General features: G+C 38.2%; 1 protein-coding gene across 1 annotated transcript in view; it reads right to left on the bottom strand.

Moving 5' to 3' along the window:
- LOC136771878 (coagulation factor XIII A chain) overlaps positions 1–16,988 on the bottom strand; it is a 36,299-nt gene that overhangs the window by 17,420 nt on the left and 1,891 nt on the right. The window contains exons 2-5 of the mRNA XM_066724432.1: positions 15,799–15,980; positions 11,035–11,223; positions 2,526–2,777; positions 1,330–1,448 (exon numbers count right to left, since the gene is read on the bottom strand). Coding sequence (XP_066580529.1) covers positions 1,330–1,448; positions 2,526–2,777; positions 11,035–11,223; positions 15,799–15,980 — 742 coding nt within the window. The remainder of the gene's footprint in view (positions 1–1,329; positions 1,449–2,525; positions 2,778–11,034; positions 11,224–15,798; positions 15,981–16,988) is intronic.

Below are 16,988 nucleotides of genomic sequence, written 5' to 3' on the forward strand. Positions count from 1 at the left end.
CAATCACTGGATACCCTGAATGCAAGGCAATGTTGAATCATTAAGTCATTAAGACCCACAATTGGCTCAATTAAGCAATCAGCAATCTGAATAAAACAAAAACCAGAAGTTGGCCACCTCTGAGTTAAGTAATTGAGAGCTGGGTTTGAACAAAAATCAGCACCAGGGCTGAAAGCCATTGATCTAGGAGTTGAATTTTGAGCAATATGAGCCACATGATCACTAGAAAAAATACAGATATTTTGGATGATTTGGTGTATTATAAAATATGGAAGGAGAAAGTGACAACAATCCATTGCTCACTCTGAACACTAACCTGCTTTGCATTGTTCTTTTCTGTAAGCAGCCCATTATTGTGTAAGAATTTGTATGTATTCGACAGGGACTTTTATTTTGAATAGCACGAGCCATTGAGCTCCTCAGCATCCTGGAAGTGGAACTCTTATTGTTGCTTAAGGTTGCTCGCTTCACCAAAACTCCTTTGAGGTATTTACAGTAGCCATGATTGTGATGAAGGTTATACTTTTAAGTTTTATAAATTACTAAAATTAGAGAATGGAATCAATCACAGATACTTTACTTATACACTCCTACTGACACATGAGTCCATATAAACCAATTATTTCAGGTATTGAGCTAGTTCCCCTTTAAGCACATTAGTTAATGTCAGTGACACTGGCTGCTAAAATCCTCAAAACAAATTGGGCTATTTCTATATTGTTTGCCTAATACAGATATTTTCTCATGGCTCCTTAAAAAGGACAGTTATGTACCAGGTTATTATAATCCATTTATCCTGACAAAACAAAATCAATATTAACTGACAGTCCATCTATCAGAATAATAGTATATTTTGGTATTGTATTATATTGTATTTTAATAGTATAGTGTGTGTATCTGTGGGCACATGTGTCTGTGTGATAGTGTGTGTGTATGTGTGTGTGTGTGTGAGGCCATCGCAGGCCAGAACAGATGCACCACACGTATTACACTCACACGACCAATGTATGATTTAGAACAGTCAATCAAGCTAAGCCCATGTCATCAGTTATTGTCAGTGACACTGGCTACTAAAATCATAGAAACAAACAATTTCCAAAGCCATTGTAGCTTAGTAACAACAACCACAGCTATAACTATAACTACCTATATTTTGCTATAAAGCAGGTATCTCCTGCCCTAGTCTTGAAGATCAGCAGGAACTTTAGTTTTCCATTCCAACCAAGATCTCCATTACATCAATCATCTTATTACTACCTGGGGCTCTTCAGGACCAAAGTTGGAACCCATGTTGTAGACAGATCCTGTGGTCCTTACTGTTAATATTACCTGGCCGAAGTTCCAAGGTCTGATCTCCACGTTACTGGCCTCCCCGTGAAAGATAGCTCCCACATCATTCAGAATGAATTCTTTCCTTTCCTCTTCATCAGGCATATACACAGTGTCACCTGTCCAAAACAAGATTGACAGTTTTTTACATATCATTGTCACACTGCTTTCCTGTCGCAGTTGAGCTCAGAGGACATCGCAAAGCAATCCCTCCGTTATGCAGCTCACCACATGCTTAACAACAGATTCATCTGCAGAGCATAAGAACAGTCTGGAATGAGAACACACTAAATGGCCCACGATTGCTCCCCTTCTCAGTCACGGCTTACACAGCACATCATTAATTTTTGATTATAACTTCAGGACCATAACATCTCTGGTTTTATGATCGATGCACAAGAACGCACTTATGGCTCCACGCTGCCTATCTGTACCACACCCCACTAAATCCACCACCTGAAAGCAATTAAACATCTTAGTCTATTTCCCTACTGTGGATGTTACAGATATAAATCAAACATTTCATAATTATATCCCATATTTTTATTCCCAGCATGTCGTGCTGTTGTGGTATACTGTTATTAAAACTAATTTACTGCAATGTGGTCGTCAAAGCAACTGTTTGGAGTTTCCCAGCAGCTGAAAGGTTGAAGTCTACTCCCTCCATCTTCCTGCCTCCAATAAAGTTTGACATATTGCAGTACCAACATATGAGTCTTTATATAATGAATTGGTACCACTGAATCACTGAAATCTGGTTGATGTCATTTTGCTGGAATCAGTCAAGAAAGACAGCAACACTGCATCATATAATGTACAAAATCAGTGATTAGTGTGGGGCATTAACAGTGATGGATGGAATCTACAGGCTCCACTCAAGGTAGACTGCATAATTAATACGTTCACAAATCCGACAGCTCATTCATAACATAATAATAGTAAAACGTCAAAATGCTGCTTATTAATGTGTCATTCATTATTTATAAACATTTAATAGAGGATTAACAAGACACGTTATAAAGAATTAATAACATAGTAATAGGTTTTCCATACAATTTCGTTGCTATTTATTTATTTATTTATTTATTTATGTATGTATTTACTTTTGTAATTAAAAAAATGTAGTACACTACTTAAAAAAACATGTCTGAATGACTCTAATTACTGAATAGCAAAAGAAACAGGTGGCTTTTTACCTGGAGCCCAAGGGTTGAATAAGATGTAGAGATCTTTCTTGGGGTCCCTCCTTGTTCTGCGGATGCCGTAAGGGGTCATGACTGCAATGTACATGCGGAACTTCCCCACGATGCAATCTGGTTCCGGGGTGATGGCCATAGTGATGACATTGTTCTCACTCTCCAGCACCCTCCCACCCCATTTCATCCCCTCCTGGTCTTGGTTTGGCAAGACAGGGATATAAGTACCTTTGTTTACCTGTGGGTAGGCACCTAAGACACAAGAAAAAACAGAGAGAAAACCTGTTAATCTCAAAGCTTTGCCCAGATTGCCGTATTTCTCTGTGCTCCCGGCCCACTGGGGAACTCAAAGCATCAAGAGTCAGTTAACCTTCTTTATCTACTGCTGCTTATTTCTGCTGTAAACAGTGTCTCAGTTTGTCTGTTTTTCCCAGAGACCTTTCCTGATGGAGCCAAACACCAGTGCTTTATATGTGCAGGTAGTGTAAAATGGGATTAGACTATTGACATATGAGAATACTATGGTATAGTGATAGGGATTTGACTCAGGTATTCAACATCCTGTGTGTCAACAGTCAACAGGAAAATGTTCCTTTCTTAACCTTTCTTAGGACTTTGAAGAGGACATTTTATTTGAGTCCCTCCATTTTGTTTAAGGCACAGTGCACCTTAGATAGACCTTACCATAACATTACATCAATGCCAGCTATAGACTGTGGTCCCCTTCATATAAAACAACCTCTACATAGAACCCCAGGTAAAATCCATTACTGCAGAAGAGAAACAGGTCCTGTTGATTTTGATTTAAAAAATAGAAAATATTGGATATCTGTAAAATGGACTGAAAATATCAGGGTACATATGGTACGTAGATCAGAAATCCAGTTATGGAGAATAAATACTGCTAATTTTCTTCTCCAGTTTTTAACTCCAGATAAAAATATATTTTTATGTTGAAACAAAATTAGCAAAGAAACCAAAAATAATTTTCTGCATCTCTGTTCACCTTTAAAACATTTACAATTGCTTTCAGAAAACAACGTCAGAGTTTGCTTTGGAGGAAAAAGCCTTGAAGCTCCCCTTGATTTCACTCTCTTTCTCCCTCTCTCTCTCTAGAGGTATATAACAGGATGGAAGTGTAAACAAAATCTAAAGTCAGTCATTCAGACTCTTATTTCATCCCCTTACTTGGCTGATCATTAAAATCCCACCTGTTTAGGGCTGGGAACATTTGGTGACTGTTTTGTAATAATTGTCTGTAATTTCAATGTATTTACACGTGAGGTGTATACTTGCGTTTGACAAACTGACAGATTCCATTTATGCAGATTATTTCCATAATCCAGCATGAATTAATAATGATTGCCAATTTATGATGAAGTGTTACCAAATGTTTAATTTTTTCAGATCAAGTGAATCTCATGTGTTTGCATGCAGGGCAGGGCAGTATTGTGAATGGTATTAGATTGCTCATGCCTGGCTTGTTATGGCATATATAGTGTGGGGCCCTAGTTGAAGCTCCCCTTGATTTCACTCTCTTTCTCCCTCTCTCTTTCTCTAGAGGTATATAACAGGATGGAAGAGTAAACAAAATCTAAAGTCACAGCTATTGACATTGGGAGAATGTAAGTAGAGGTAAAGGGTGATATTAAATGCTACTACAACTATTTATTTCCAGTTCTCGTGATCAAATATATGATAGTGGTCCACACAAACTTAAATAAATATAAAACACAAACATTCCTGGCATAAATCCTTACTCATAATTACACACGTTGGGCAGTGGGGGGAAACAGTAGTTCATTAGTTATTAAGGTCATAATCTCCCAACAAGAGGAGGAAGGCTGTATTTTCAAAACCAGGTATTTGAGAAGGCTTAGTACAATTATTTATGTTGAATGTCTAGGCTTTCCAAGTACCCACAAAACTCATAAAGTCAATAAAGAAAATATGTATTAAGTGTTCTCTGTGTCAACATTATGCATTTTATTTTATGCCATTTTAATTAATGAAGAATCATCTGGTTTGTCTGAGCTATATACCAGATGTGGAATACCAGTATGATGAAAGACATGCAGAGAGCAAGCTATGTGAAATAGTCTATTATATTCTATCAATAAGTTATGAAATGGCATCTTTATTCAGACTATTTCTGAAGGACTGTCATTAATAGCAATATTACTGCACTGTCTTTTTTAAATGCAGAGGATCACAATTGATTTTATATCATTATCCTTGTTTGATGTATTTCTTAAGTGCCTACATCCATCAAATACACTTATTTTAATACTGCAGTTCTGCATTGCCGGGACTAATTACTGCTTCACCAAGAAACTGGGTTCAATATATTTGTACAGCAAGTCAAAACAGCCTGTTCAAAGGACTGTGTTTCAGAAACTTCAGCAATAAAAAGAAAGAGAAAGAATACAAGAAAGAGTGTTGGTGCTTCAAAAACAAACCGTGAGTTTATTTCAATAACACCGATTCTGAACACTGGGTTGCACCGGGTTTGTAAAAGCACTGAGGAGGCAATATTCGTGTTGCAGTGGACCTCGTTTATCAGAACACACCCCACTGAGCAAGAACAGCATTTACATCCATGTACTTCCATGAACAGCAATACTTCCAAATAAGTATCATGTTAAACATCAGAACAACATTATTAAAACAACAAATAATGCCATCTGTAAAATTACTTCTGTCCGTAAATAATCTGATTACAGTTACATAACACAATGTAGATAATTCATTGTTGTTGTTTTTTTGATTACATGTCATATAAAAAAAAGCACTCCCAAAGGTCTTCAGTCATTTGCACTCTTATTTCATCCCCTTACTTGGCTGATCATTAAAATCCCACCTGTTTAGGGCTGGGAAAATTTGGTGACTGTTTTGTAATAATTGTCTGTAATTTCAATGTATTTACACGTGAGGTGACTGACAGATTCCAATTTATGCAGATTATTTCCATAATCCAGCATGAATTAATAATGATTGCCAATTTATGATGAAGTGTTACCAAATGTTTCATTTTTTCAGATCAAGTGGATCTCATGTGTTTGCATGCAGGGCAGGGCAGTATCGGTTGTGAATGGTATTAGATTGCTCATGCCTGGCTTGTTATGGCATATATATTGTGGGGCCCTAGTTGTAACATGGAGAGTTTTAACTATTGTATTAAAGCCATGCCAAATGAAGCTTAGACCAAATATTATTCTCTTCTCCTCACCACCCTCCCTCTTTGGTTTCCTTTACTGCAATACAACCTCACTAAGCCCTCCGCATCCGGCAGAGTCATCAATAATGAGACTAGTATATATGAGTCCTTTAATTGGCCTTCTTCACTCTGGGCTGCACAGATCAGTGTAATCACAATTCAGAAAGGTCATCCCTGTGGTGCCTCAGACCAATAGTAATGTAATGGCTTCATTTTTCACTTTGGGAATTAAAAGACATTAATTTATTTCGCGCATTTTAAGTCCAATTTAAAATGGATTCTTTGTAGTCTTTTTGTGCATTTTAAATTTGTTTATCTGCTTTCCATACAACTGCATAATTTATCCTACCTCCTCTGGGTGTTAAAATGCTTCTTTAAAAAAAGAAAAAAGAAAACTCTTGTAGTGAAGTATTTTAATTTGCTCAGAGAGAATGACCGATTGTTAATCTGATGACGTATATTCATTATACATATGTATCTACATACATATATAGCATATATATCATACTTCCTGTTATATATAAATTATACACTCACCTAAAGGATTATTAGGAACACCATACTAATACTGTGTTTGACCTCCTTTCGCCTTCAGAACTGCCTTAATTCTACGTGGCATTGATTCAACAAGGTGCTGAAAGCATTCTTTAGAAATGTTGTCCCATATTGCTAGGATAGCATCTTGCAGTTGATGGAGATTTATGGGATGCACATCCAGGGCACGAAGCTCCCGTTCCACCACATCCCAAAGTTGCTCTATTGGGTTGAGATCTGGTGACTGTGGGGGCCAGTTTAGTACAGTGAACTCATTGTCATGTTCAAGAAACCAATTTGAAATTATTCGACCTTTGTGACATGGTGCATTATCCTGCTGGAAGTAGCCATCAGAGGATGGGTACATGGTGGTCATAAAGGGATGGACATGGTCAGAAACAATGCTTAATGCTTAAACGATGCCCAATTGGCACTAAGGGGCCTAAAGTGTGCCAAGAAAACATCCCCCACACCATTACACCACCACCACCAGCCTGCACAGTGGTAACAAGGCATGATGGATCCATGTTCTCATTCTGTTTACGCCAAATTCTAACTCTGACATCTAACATCTGAATGTCTCAACAGAAATCGAGACTCATCAGACCAGGCAACATTTTTCCAGTCTTCAACTGTCCAATTTTGGTGAGCTTGTGCAAATTGTAGCCTCTTTTTCCTATTTGTAGTGGAGATGAGTGGTACCCGGTGGGGTCTTCTGCTGTTGTAGCCCATCCGCCTCAAGGTTGTACGTGTTGTGGCTTCACAAATGCTTTGCTGCATACCTCGGTTGTAACGAGTGGTTATTTCAGTCAAAGTTGCTCTTCTATCAGCTTGAATCAGTCGGCCCATTCTCCTCTGACCTCTAGCATCAACAAGGCATTTTCGCCCACAGGACTGCCGCATACTGGATGTTTTTCCCTTTTCACACCATTCTTTGTAAACCCTAGAAATGGTTGTGCGTGAAAATCCCAGTAACTAAGCAGATTGTGAAATACTCAGACCGGCCCGTCTGGCACCAACAACCATGCCACGCTAAAAATTGCTTAAATCACCTTTCTTTCCCATTCAGACATTCAGTTTGGAGTTCAGGAGATTGTCTTGACCAGGACCACACCCCTAAATGCATTGAAGCAACTGCCATGTGATTGGTTGGTTAGATAATTGCATTAATGAGAAATTGAACAGGTGTTCCTAATAATCCTTTAGGTGAGTGTAAATACACCAAAAAAAACAATATCCTTAATATTGCAGGTTGCTAATCCAGTTCACATAAAAGTATTTCTGAGGACAACAGTAACAGGCCCGGTGTTTTAAAACCCCAACACTGGCAGTGAGACGTAGGTTGAGTATATGCTTTCAGTGGTCATCATTAAAAATGCCCAGGACTATGGCAAGCCAAATTATAATTTAGAGATATCTGCAAATAATTTAAAGATATCTCATTTAAAAGTACATTTAACGATATCTCCTGATCTCATGATTTGCAGATATCTTTAAATGACTTATATATATCTTTAAACCATTTAGAGATATCTGCAAATTACTTCCTGCTTATTTTGAGATATCTCTAAATAATTTTGAGGTATCTTCAAATCACTTCCTGTATGTAGCCCAAGATTATCACTTCCTGTTAACTTGTTAATTAATTTCTATGTAACTGAATGAGGAAACAGGAAGTGATAATCTCAGCCAAAATACAGGAAGTAATTTGAAGATATCTCTAAATGGTTTGCAGATATTTCTAAATCATTTAAAGATATCTTTAAATGATTTAGAGATATCTCTAAATAGTTGAAGATATCTTGAAATGCATTTAGAGATATCTCTAAATGATGATTTGGCTTACCATACTAGGACTGAACAGTAACCTTTTCAATTCTCTTAAATACTTACAGTAGCCCTGCTTGGGTAGGAAATTAGCTTGAATGCCTTTCACATCATCCCTGTTTGAAATTCAGGAGACTACAGGCTTACTGTGTCCTCAGCAGATGTGTCTAGGTTATGGTAGACACACGGTCACCTTGGGGGGGAACATTTTAACTCAGCTGATACATCTTGCAACATAAGGAACCCAAACTGGACCCAAGAGTAAAAAACTGATTTTACAGAGTAGCGAGGTGAAAAAGAAAGACATCTTCACAAGCTGATTCAATCCACAGGTGACAGCCGTTACAAAACAAAAACCCTGGCATGAGATCACAGAGGCTGCCGGGGTGAGAAATCTCGCTTTGTACCAAAATTATGTTGAGCTAGAAGAAAAGCCAATTTATGATCATATTCAGTATGATAAATTCCTTTGAAAACATGGCTTCTATTTCAGCCTCTATGCTGCACTGTCCTGTACTTTACCATATTTTACTATCACGGATGAATAAAGCCTGTTTTTTTTCCCATTACTGTAAAATTGTTGTGATTATAAGCCCCTGAAGAAGAAGTGATCCTTGCCTAGGCCATACCCAGGCCAGGTCTATGGGAAGATGCATGCCTGTTGAATACATATCTATTATCTCCAAGGCTACAATAGGAGGATTCACCACTGTAGATTTAAATAGGGACCGCAGGGATATGTCCGTTGAATTATCCCTACCAATAATTTAGATGAATATGAAAAGTCTTTTGTCAAGTCATTTTTTCTGCTCCACAAAGTTAACTCTTACTCAATGCCCTTGTCACTCCTCCCGCTTCAACTAAAAATCAACAAATCTGATTGGCTTAGGCCCTTGGTTCTGAAGGTGGGGTGACCGTTTTAATAATTACTTCCGATTTCACCTTGTGAGTGCTGCAAATTATTAAAAGAGGAAAAATAGATACTGGTAGCTTTAAAAATAGTGGCACCCTGGGATTTGTAGGTGTTTGGTGGCATTTTGGGTTCAATCAGCAGATAAAGAAAACTTCAAATCCCACAATGCACCACTGTAACAGAATAACACTGCCACTGTCAGGGAACAAGCAAAGTGTGTTGTTTTCATTGAGGCGTGAAAGTATACAATGACTGGAGTGAAAGGAAATATAAGATAATCTAGTTAAAAAAATCTTAAAACGTATATATTTTCTTAAAAAAATAAAATAAATATAATCAGTTCAATTCAATATTTAGTTTGTGTTTGTTGGTTAATGCATTGTGACAATACTTCTATCCTCCTTCCTCCTATTGTAACTTACTCTACTTGATATTTTTTGTATCGTGTAGGGATAAATGTTTGCATCAGATAACTACAGACCTAAAAGCAAGACCCATAAGTGTTTTTGAAACGTATATGCCCTCTGCAGTACGTGCTGGTGCATGCAGTGGCAGGGGTATTGGTAGCTCACAGTAAGGCTGGGATAGGTTATAATTTTAGAATTCTACATTCTAGCCATGTAGAAAAAGCTTTTGTTTGTAAGAAAAGGTTTGGATAAAGTTTTAAACATGCCAGCAAGACAAGGAAACAAGGTTGATGTATTGTGATGTTTGTTAAAAAAATTATATATATATAAAGAAAACAAATTAGCATGGTTATTTAAATGATTAGTCTATAATGGTATCTGAACCCACTTTGATAATCGAGATGAATCTGAGGATGGCATGGTCTGCCAGTCATTAATAAATCAAATTTAAAGGCAATTTAAATGAAAGCCATCATTCAACAGAAGGCCTTGGCTGGGGGGTAATTTTCGCCCATTCCAGCTCTGAATTCTGCAAATTCAGCTGCTTTTAATTTATTACAACTCCTGTGGATTCGTTTCACTCTCAGAGCGGGCCTATATATCCAGAGAAAGACCATGTCACTCTTGTGCATAATAAAAAATGATGCCTTTGTGAAGTCTGAGGATTCTGATTTGGGAGGAATAAAGTGCACACAATTTCCAGTGCTGATATATATTATAAAGAATGCAATTCATAATCCTCTTCATAATGTACCTTTAGGAGGTACATTTCACAGCAGCTAAACTGATGTTCATCATCAGTTCATGGCATAATTCTTGTTGCAGTTCTCTCACACAAACCATGAAAGTCATACACATGATGATAAACGTGGAAGAAACGATACATTGTGAAATTATGTGAAAACGAGAATACTACGCAAAGGGGGTGGGGCACTGTTCACCATGGGAACTTAGTGAACACAATTGTCTAAGAAAGCTGCCTATAGGCTGTCGTGAGTGTCACCCAGGCAGACCCTGAAAAAACTGCCCAGAAAGAAGCTACCATGGAATGCCATAGCAATACCCTCAATAATCCAGTGAGACAGCTTCTATTTGGACAGGGGCTGTCCCATTGTCCCCACGCAGAACACCATTGTGACATTGTGACGAGGAGCGGATCCCCCTGGTGCAGTCCATGAAGCACCACAGTGCTGGGAAAGGCAAACGAGAGAAGGGAGGAGGATGGAATGCTATCAACTCCACAGGCTTGTTAACAGAAGGGGGAGAGAAATTTACTGAGAAATGCAGGGTCAGGCCAAAGCATAACACTGGAGCCATCGTCAGCCAAGCAAGCGCAGGAAGGATGCTGTTCACTCACACATTTTTGCTGTAATTACTCTTGAGTGAATTTCCTGGATACGCTCCAAGACCTTTACTACATGAGTGTGGTCTTATGTATGGGGCGCCCAGGGAGACAGGTAGCCTAGAGCCTTGCTTACCCTTGCGCAGACCCTGTCATTGGCCCAACAGGAAAATTCCAGATCCCCTGACCGCTTGCATTTCCTGTTGGTCACAGAACCCCAATGGCACACCCACTGTATCCCAGCAAGCCAACAGAAAAGGGAAACTCACCAATGAGGAACTCCACCCAGAACTGGTCCTTCTCAGCCACGTACTCTCGATCGAAGGTGATCTTGATTTGGAAGGGTTGTCCCCGACGCACAATCAGGTTCTCATTCACGAACATATCTGTTCGGTGTTCCTTCTTGTTGATTTCCCGCGTCTCACAGAGCATGTTCACATCCCACACATCCAGGAAGCCTGCCAAGAAAGTCAACAGAAAATCTCTTACACATTTACAACAGACAATACACCCCCAAATCGGCTCTCGTCCTGAAAATGCAGTGTTGATTAGAGATTAAAATAAGATGAGACCCACTAGAAAAACTGTAGTGGAAGTCATAATTCTGTCAGTGTCCTACATCTACCTGGTGGAAAGTTAATTTAAAAATGTATTAATTAATGAATTAATAAACAAATCTTCCCAGTTATTTCATAGGAGTAAGGTATATTTGGCTTCCTAAATCTGGATTCAACAGGCTATAGACTGGACTAGACATTCCACAGTAAAGATCCATGTCATGACTTCATGATTTGGTGATGTTAGGGCACTGAGAGAGAAGCATTATAGACCCTGCTCTTGTATTGGCTCTAGGCTCTGCAACATCACAGCGTTCAGTTCTGGGTGATAACTGGCTTGTAATCGTTGTGCTGAAGAAAATGTAGTTATCCTTTCAGGTCCCACTTTATTGAATTGACTGCTTGAGGTTTTGAACCCCAAACCAAGTGAGTTCGATGTCTGTAACCGCACATGCCTTTCACACACCTATTACTCAGGGCTGGCCATTTTCCATATGGGCATGAGGTCCTATAACAGCTGATTCATCTGCAGTGCAATGCCTAAGCCATCACTTGTCCAAGTCGGCAATTTATCCTGGCAATTAAATTGATTAAACTGCAAAAGCCTGCAAATTAATTGAGTCCAGGGCGCATTAACCAGAGACATTGTAAAGCCTTCCAGGGAGAGTGGCCACGCAGGACACTGCGGTTATGGAAAAAGAGATCAGTTCCCACATCCCTGAAGCGACATAAATCACATAAATCTCATTAACCTGCATTACAAAATAAAAGCCAATACTGTCGAGCTGGGGACGTAGTTCTGTTTATTGTGCAGTCATTTTATTTCACCCGTTGAAAAACTGAGGAAACACGAGCAACTGAAATGTATCAGGAGAGGCAGAGCAAATAAAGTGAAAATCTGATAAAAGAGATCATGTGGAAGTGTACCTACCACAGTGAAAACTGTAAGCTTTGATAAAGAAGTCCGATAAGCATGCCACTGTAAATACCAGGTTAACAAATTCTGAATTGCAATTCATTTTGTGTAGATCTTTTATTTTCCACAGAGTACACACTGAGGAATGTTCTGCAGATTACTCACAAGTAGGAGGCAGATTGCTAATTATACCACTGACTAACTCACTACAGGTGTCAGACACTTCAAGGCACATAACGGAGAGCTTGAGTCACATCATGAGGCTTACAAGATTGAAACTGATCAGGAATGCAGGGAGCTCTTCAGATGCAGCAGTCTGAATGTCGTTAAATAATTGTTCGGACAATAATTGAAACCTTTAGATGTCGCACTTCAAAGCACTTGTTACAGAGGTTTCAGAATAACTCCACGATTTACAGCTAGTAAAAAGACAGGAGGGTTATAGCAATCATGAAGATATCCCAGCGATGCTACTAGGAAACTCATGGATGATTTTAGGTAGTTTTCCACGAGTAAATAAGTGTAACATAAGTTTCTTTTGATGTGGATTTTTCTTTTCTTTTCCTTTTTCCTTTTCTTGGTGCATCTTTTCATTTCTAAAAAATACACTATATGTCAAATCGGTGGCCTTTTATCCTATGTCTGAATGGGATATAAGTATTTTCTTATTCAAATATATGGAAAAATAACTTGTATAATTAAAATGAGCTGAAATTAGAAGCCTCACCAGAAGCAACATTTTTATTTAATTTATGACAGGGTAGAAAGTTACAGAAATGTCAAAACATCGGTATCTGTATCGGCATCAGCTGATTATGTTATATGAACAACGGCTATCGGTATCGGCCAATAATTTTGTTATCGCTGCATCCCTAGATTGAACACTACATTATGAAAGTATTATGTGTGACTGGTTTAAGAATCAACACCAAATATTTAGCCAAGCATAAAATAAACAGTATAGTATTGAAATAGCAAGGTATGATTCAGAACTGTTGGCACTGCAGACTAGGTTTTACAGGACTGGATTTAAGCTTTTTCTGCCTTTATCACCAATATGGGCTTGTGCTAAAGTTTTCTAAACCAATATCGTCTTTAAAAGGCTGCTTCCAGGGTTCTCACATTCTCAGTGTGTCCACTGCTGGCATATGTAATGCACTTTGTAATGACTGTGAATGTGCTGAACCTTAACTACTAAGGTGTCTGGGGAAGAAAACAACTGTGGAACCTGAACACAAGATGAAATGGCTTGTCATGTAAACCCAGGAAAGTGTATTTTTTGGGGACCACTCTAGCTTTTTGCAGTTTATTAAACTTTACTTCCTTATGTGTACTTATGCATCATTAGCAACTCTATTGTGTTCTCCTATGCCAGCCCCACTTTAGCACATACCTGGGACTCAACTGTATTCTGTCTGCACTTGTCAACTCATTAATTGTTTTAGGATGTATGCTTATTGTATTGTGTACTGATTGTTTTATTGAACTTTGGAAATGCTTCAAAATGTTTCCTGGATAAGGGCATCTTCTAAGAAGGAAACAATAAGAATAAAGTATTAAGTACTCTGCCTGAGACTGCCTGAAGGTTCTTGAGTAACTTTAACATCCCCAGATTTAAATCTGTAGGTGATAGGTCTTAGTTATTAGTTCATTCCTTGCTTATTTGTATGAGAAAATAATCTGAAGCCATTTTTCAATCCCATCTCACACTGTATCTGTTTGCGATCAGTTCGTGACTACAGGCGCATTATATGTTCATATGATATTGCATTAGTAAATCTGTGTGGCATCAGAGGCAACTGTCTTGTGACACAAGTTTAATCTGCAGTAGGTGGGTAGTGTCAGATGCATCATGAATTTGGCAGCACTTTATGATTTATGAGAGAGCCAGAATGTATTAGAAACTTCCCATCTTTGCCAAACCTTAAAAATAAAAAAAAACTCTATTTCCCAAGGGTGTAGTGTGTATTGCATGTTACAGCAAGAAAAATCAGTTAAAGTGGTTGCCAAGTGACACAGCTGTGGCCCTAATCGTTTATTGAAGCACTGAGAGAGAATGAAAAACAACAACAACCAAAAGGAAAAATAAACAGTGCGAGAGGCTTGTCAAGATTAACCGCTGTCACAGGCAAGTTCACTTTAGAAGAGTTCAGTGCAGGGCAGCATGTACCTGTGTAATTGTAGAGATGACCTCAAAAGACAAGGAAACAAACCCGAGGTCTAACCCAATTTTACTTGTATGGTACCACGCAATGAACAAATACAGTGGCATCTGCTGGGAGATGAAGAAATACTATGAAACGAGAATCGATTCATTGAACGGGTGACATATTTCCCTAATTCTCAAAGAAAAAGGATCTGTCTGTCTCACAAGACAGTGTGTATAAATCATTATCACGTGGCATACAATGAGAAGAGCTAGAACCAGTTACATCAACCATCAATCAAAAAGAGGTGCAGAAAAGCATGAAACTGTACATAAAGGGTTGTGAATTACAGGTATAAGTGCTTTATGATTTTGAAGATCTTAATAAAGCAATACATGTTAACTTAAGATGGTGCTTATTGGCATGATCATTTCGATGTTTTTAAGCAATGGCACATTGTGCCCACTTGTTAACACTTCACAAATTAAGTTGTGGGTGCAACTATCTGCCAAGGAAATTAAAACAGCAGTCTTTTCTTTTCAGAAGGATGGAGATGTCAAATTAGGAAAAAAATGATAATTGCTTGAATATTGGGAGAAAAAAAGGATAATCTCTTTGAATCACTAGTGGCACTATTTTGATCATTGGCACACCCTAAAATTATGACTGCAAAAATGTTATTTCAATATTAGAATCCCTTGAATGAACAAAAATAAAGAAATGTCTCCCTCTCGATACAAATATTCAAATATAATTACAATTAATTTCAAATTGACCATTCAAAAACCAGGCACAACCATCTTAACCACAACGGTTAACATCTTAACTTAATCACAACGATACCGTGAGTTGTTTGTTTGGGGTGGTTCAATATTTTCAACATTTAAAACATACAATAGGATGGAGGGGGTACCACATGTTAGCCTATGTCTTAAAGAACTGCATATATATATATATATATATATATATATATATATATATATATATATATATATATATATATATATATATAGAGAGAGAGAGAGAGAGAGAGAGAGAGAGAGAGAGAGAGAGAGAGAGATCAGATCTACATATTAGATCCCACCTTGAGCAATAATGAGGTTAATTTAATATACAATGTAATGTTACATTTCATATTGACATGCCATGGAGTCTTAGTATTTTAATAAATGTATATTTTTATATAAACACAATCTAGTAGATAATAGATAAACATTTAGTTGTACACTTTCGAAGAGAAGGGGTTACAAAAAAAAAGAGAACTCTGTTTACGCTTGTGAAAATGTTGAACCACCCCTTAAACATGGTGATGTTTTCAACCAATTGCAAACAATCATGCATTGGAGGCAGATGTTTTGTTCCCAACAGCCCTCAAACACACAAACACCCAGGGAAACTGAGGGGTTAACTTACTGCTTAGGTTAGGCTTATGTCCTCGTACCGCAAGCCCAAACGCTTCAAACTCTGGGACTTCTTCGCCCTCCGCATTGGAGATGATGGGTGGGATGTTGCTGCGCCCCACATGAGAAGGGTTAGCGGGCCGGCTCCCTGTGCTTGACATGGCTCTTGCTGGCTTGTAAAACTGCACCTTTTCCCTGGAAACGAAAGAGGCAAAGAGAAACAAACATGAAAAATAAAACAAGCCAACCAATGAATCAGTTTACATGAAAAGTACAACACATTCTATGCATCTTGCTTGCATCTGGTGTTCTTCTTCTGTTGGTGTTGAACCGAGAAGCCAAACTCTGCTGCCATATGGGATTCTCAGATGTTTTGATGTCTGCATGATGCACAAGGCCAAGCTACCACATAGGAATATGTTTGGGTCAACTCAGTTTTAAGCTTGGTGTTAGTCTGAGTTTCTCATTTATTAGTGGTAGACCTTTGTAGTAGTAACATTTCGAGTGCCATCTACTGGTGCACCCACAACATTGCCAGCAGTGAATTCCTTAGGGTCCTCACATCCAAGATGAATGGCCTGTATTAATGATAGCCAACTGCTTGTGTCACCATTATGTGTAAAGGTAAAAGGATAGTGTGAATACCTGTATGCATGCTGGACTTAATTTTTAATTTTAATCTATGCAATTGGTGAATTTATAATGTATCACTTATAACTGGTGAATTTATATATTTCTGCAATAAATCAATAATCCTAAAATATATTATAGGATTCAGCTGTTTCTACTACTACTACTACTACTACTACTACTACTACTACTACTGTTACTACTACTACTACTAATAATAATAATACATTTAAAAAATTGAAGAAAGAGCTGATAGCAAGATAGTGATTTATTACTTGCAATTTCAAAGAAGTGCAGTGCATTCAGAATAAGCAACTAATCTTCCTGAAACTGTTCCATGCCTCGCAGTGGCGTCTTGTCTCTGGAGTTATATTTTTGCTGTGCAGCAAGGAAGCGCTCCCGCACTGAGGTGGGGGCCTTTCTGTGATGTAAACCCAGGGTAATTGGGAGCAGAGAAACCGCTTTCTGTCTGCACTTTACTCCTGCAGTGCGGAATGAAGCCCCAGCTCATCTGAAAGCCATTTTCTGCTTATGTACACAAAACCAGACGTGCCCTGCAGGTCTTCACTATAA

The sequence above is a fragment of the Amia ocellicauda genome, chromosome 2 (assembly GCF_036373705.1).
Source record: "Amia ocellicauda isolate fAmiCal2 chromosome 2, fAmiCal2.hap1, whole genome shotgun sequence".
Lineage (NCBI taxonomy): Eukaryota > Metazoa > Chordata > Actinopteri > Amiiformes > Amiidae > Amia > Amia ocellicauda.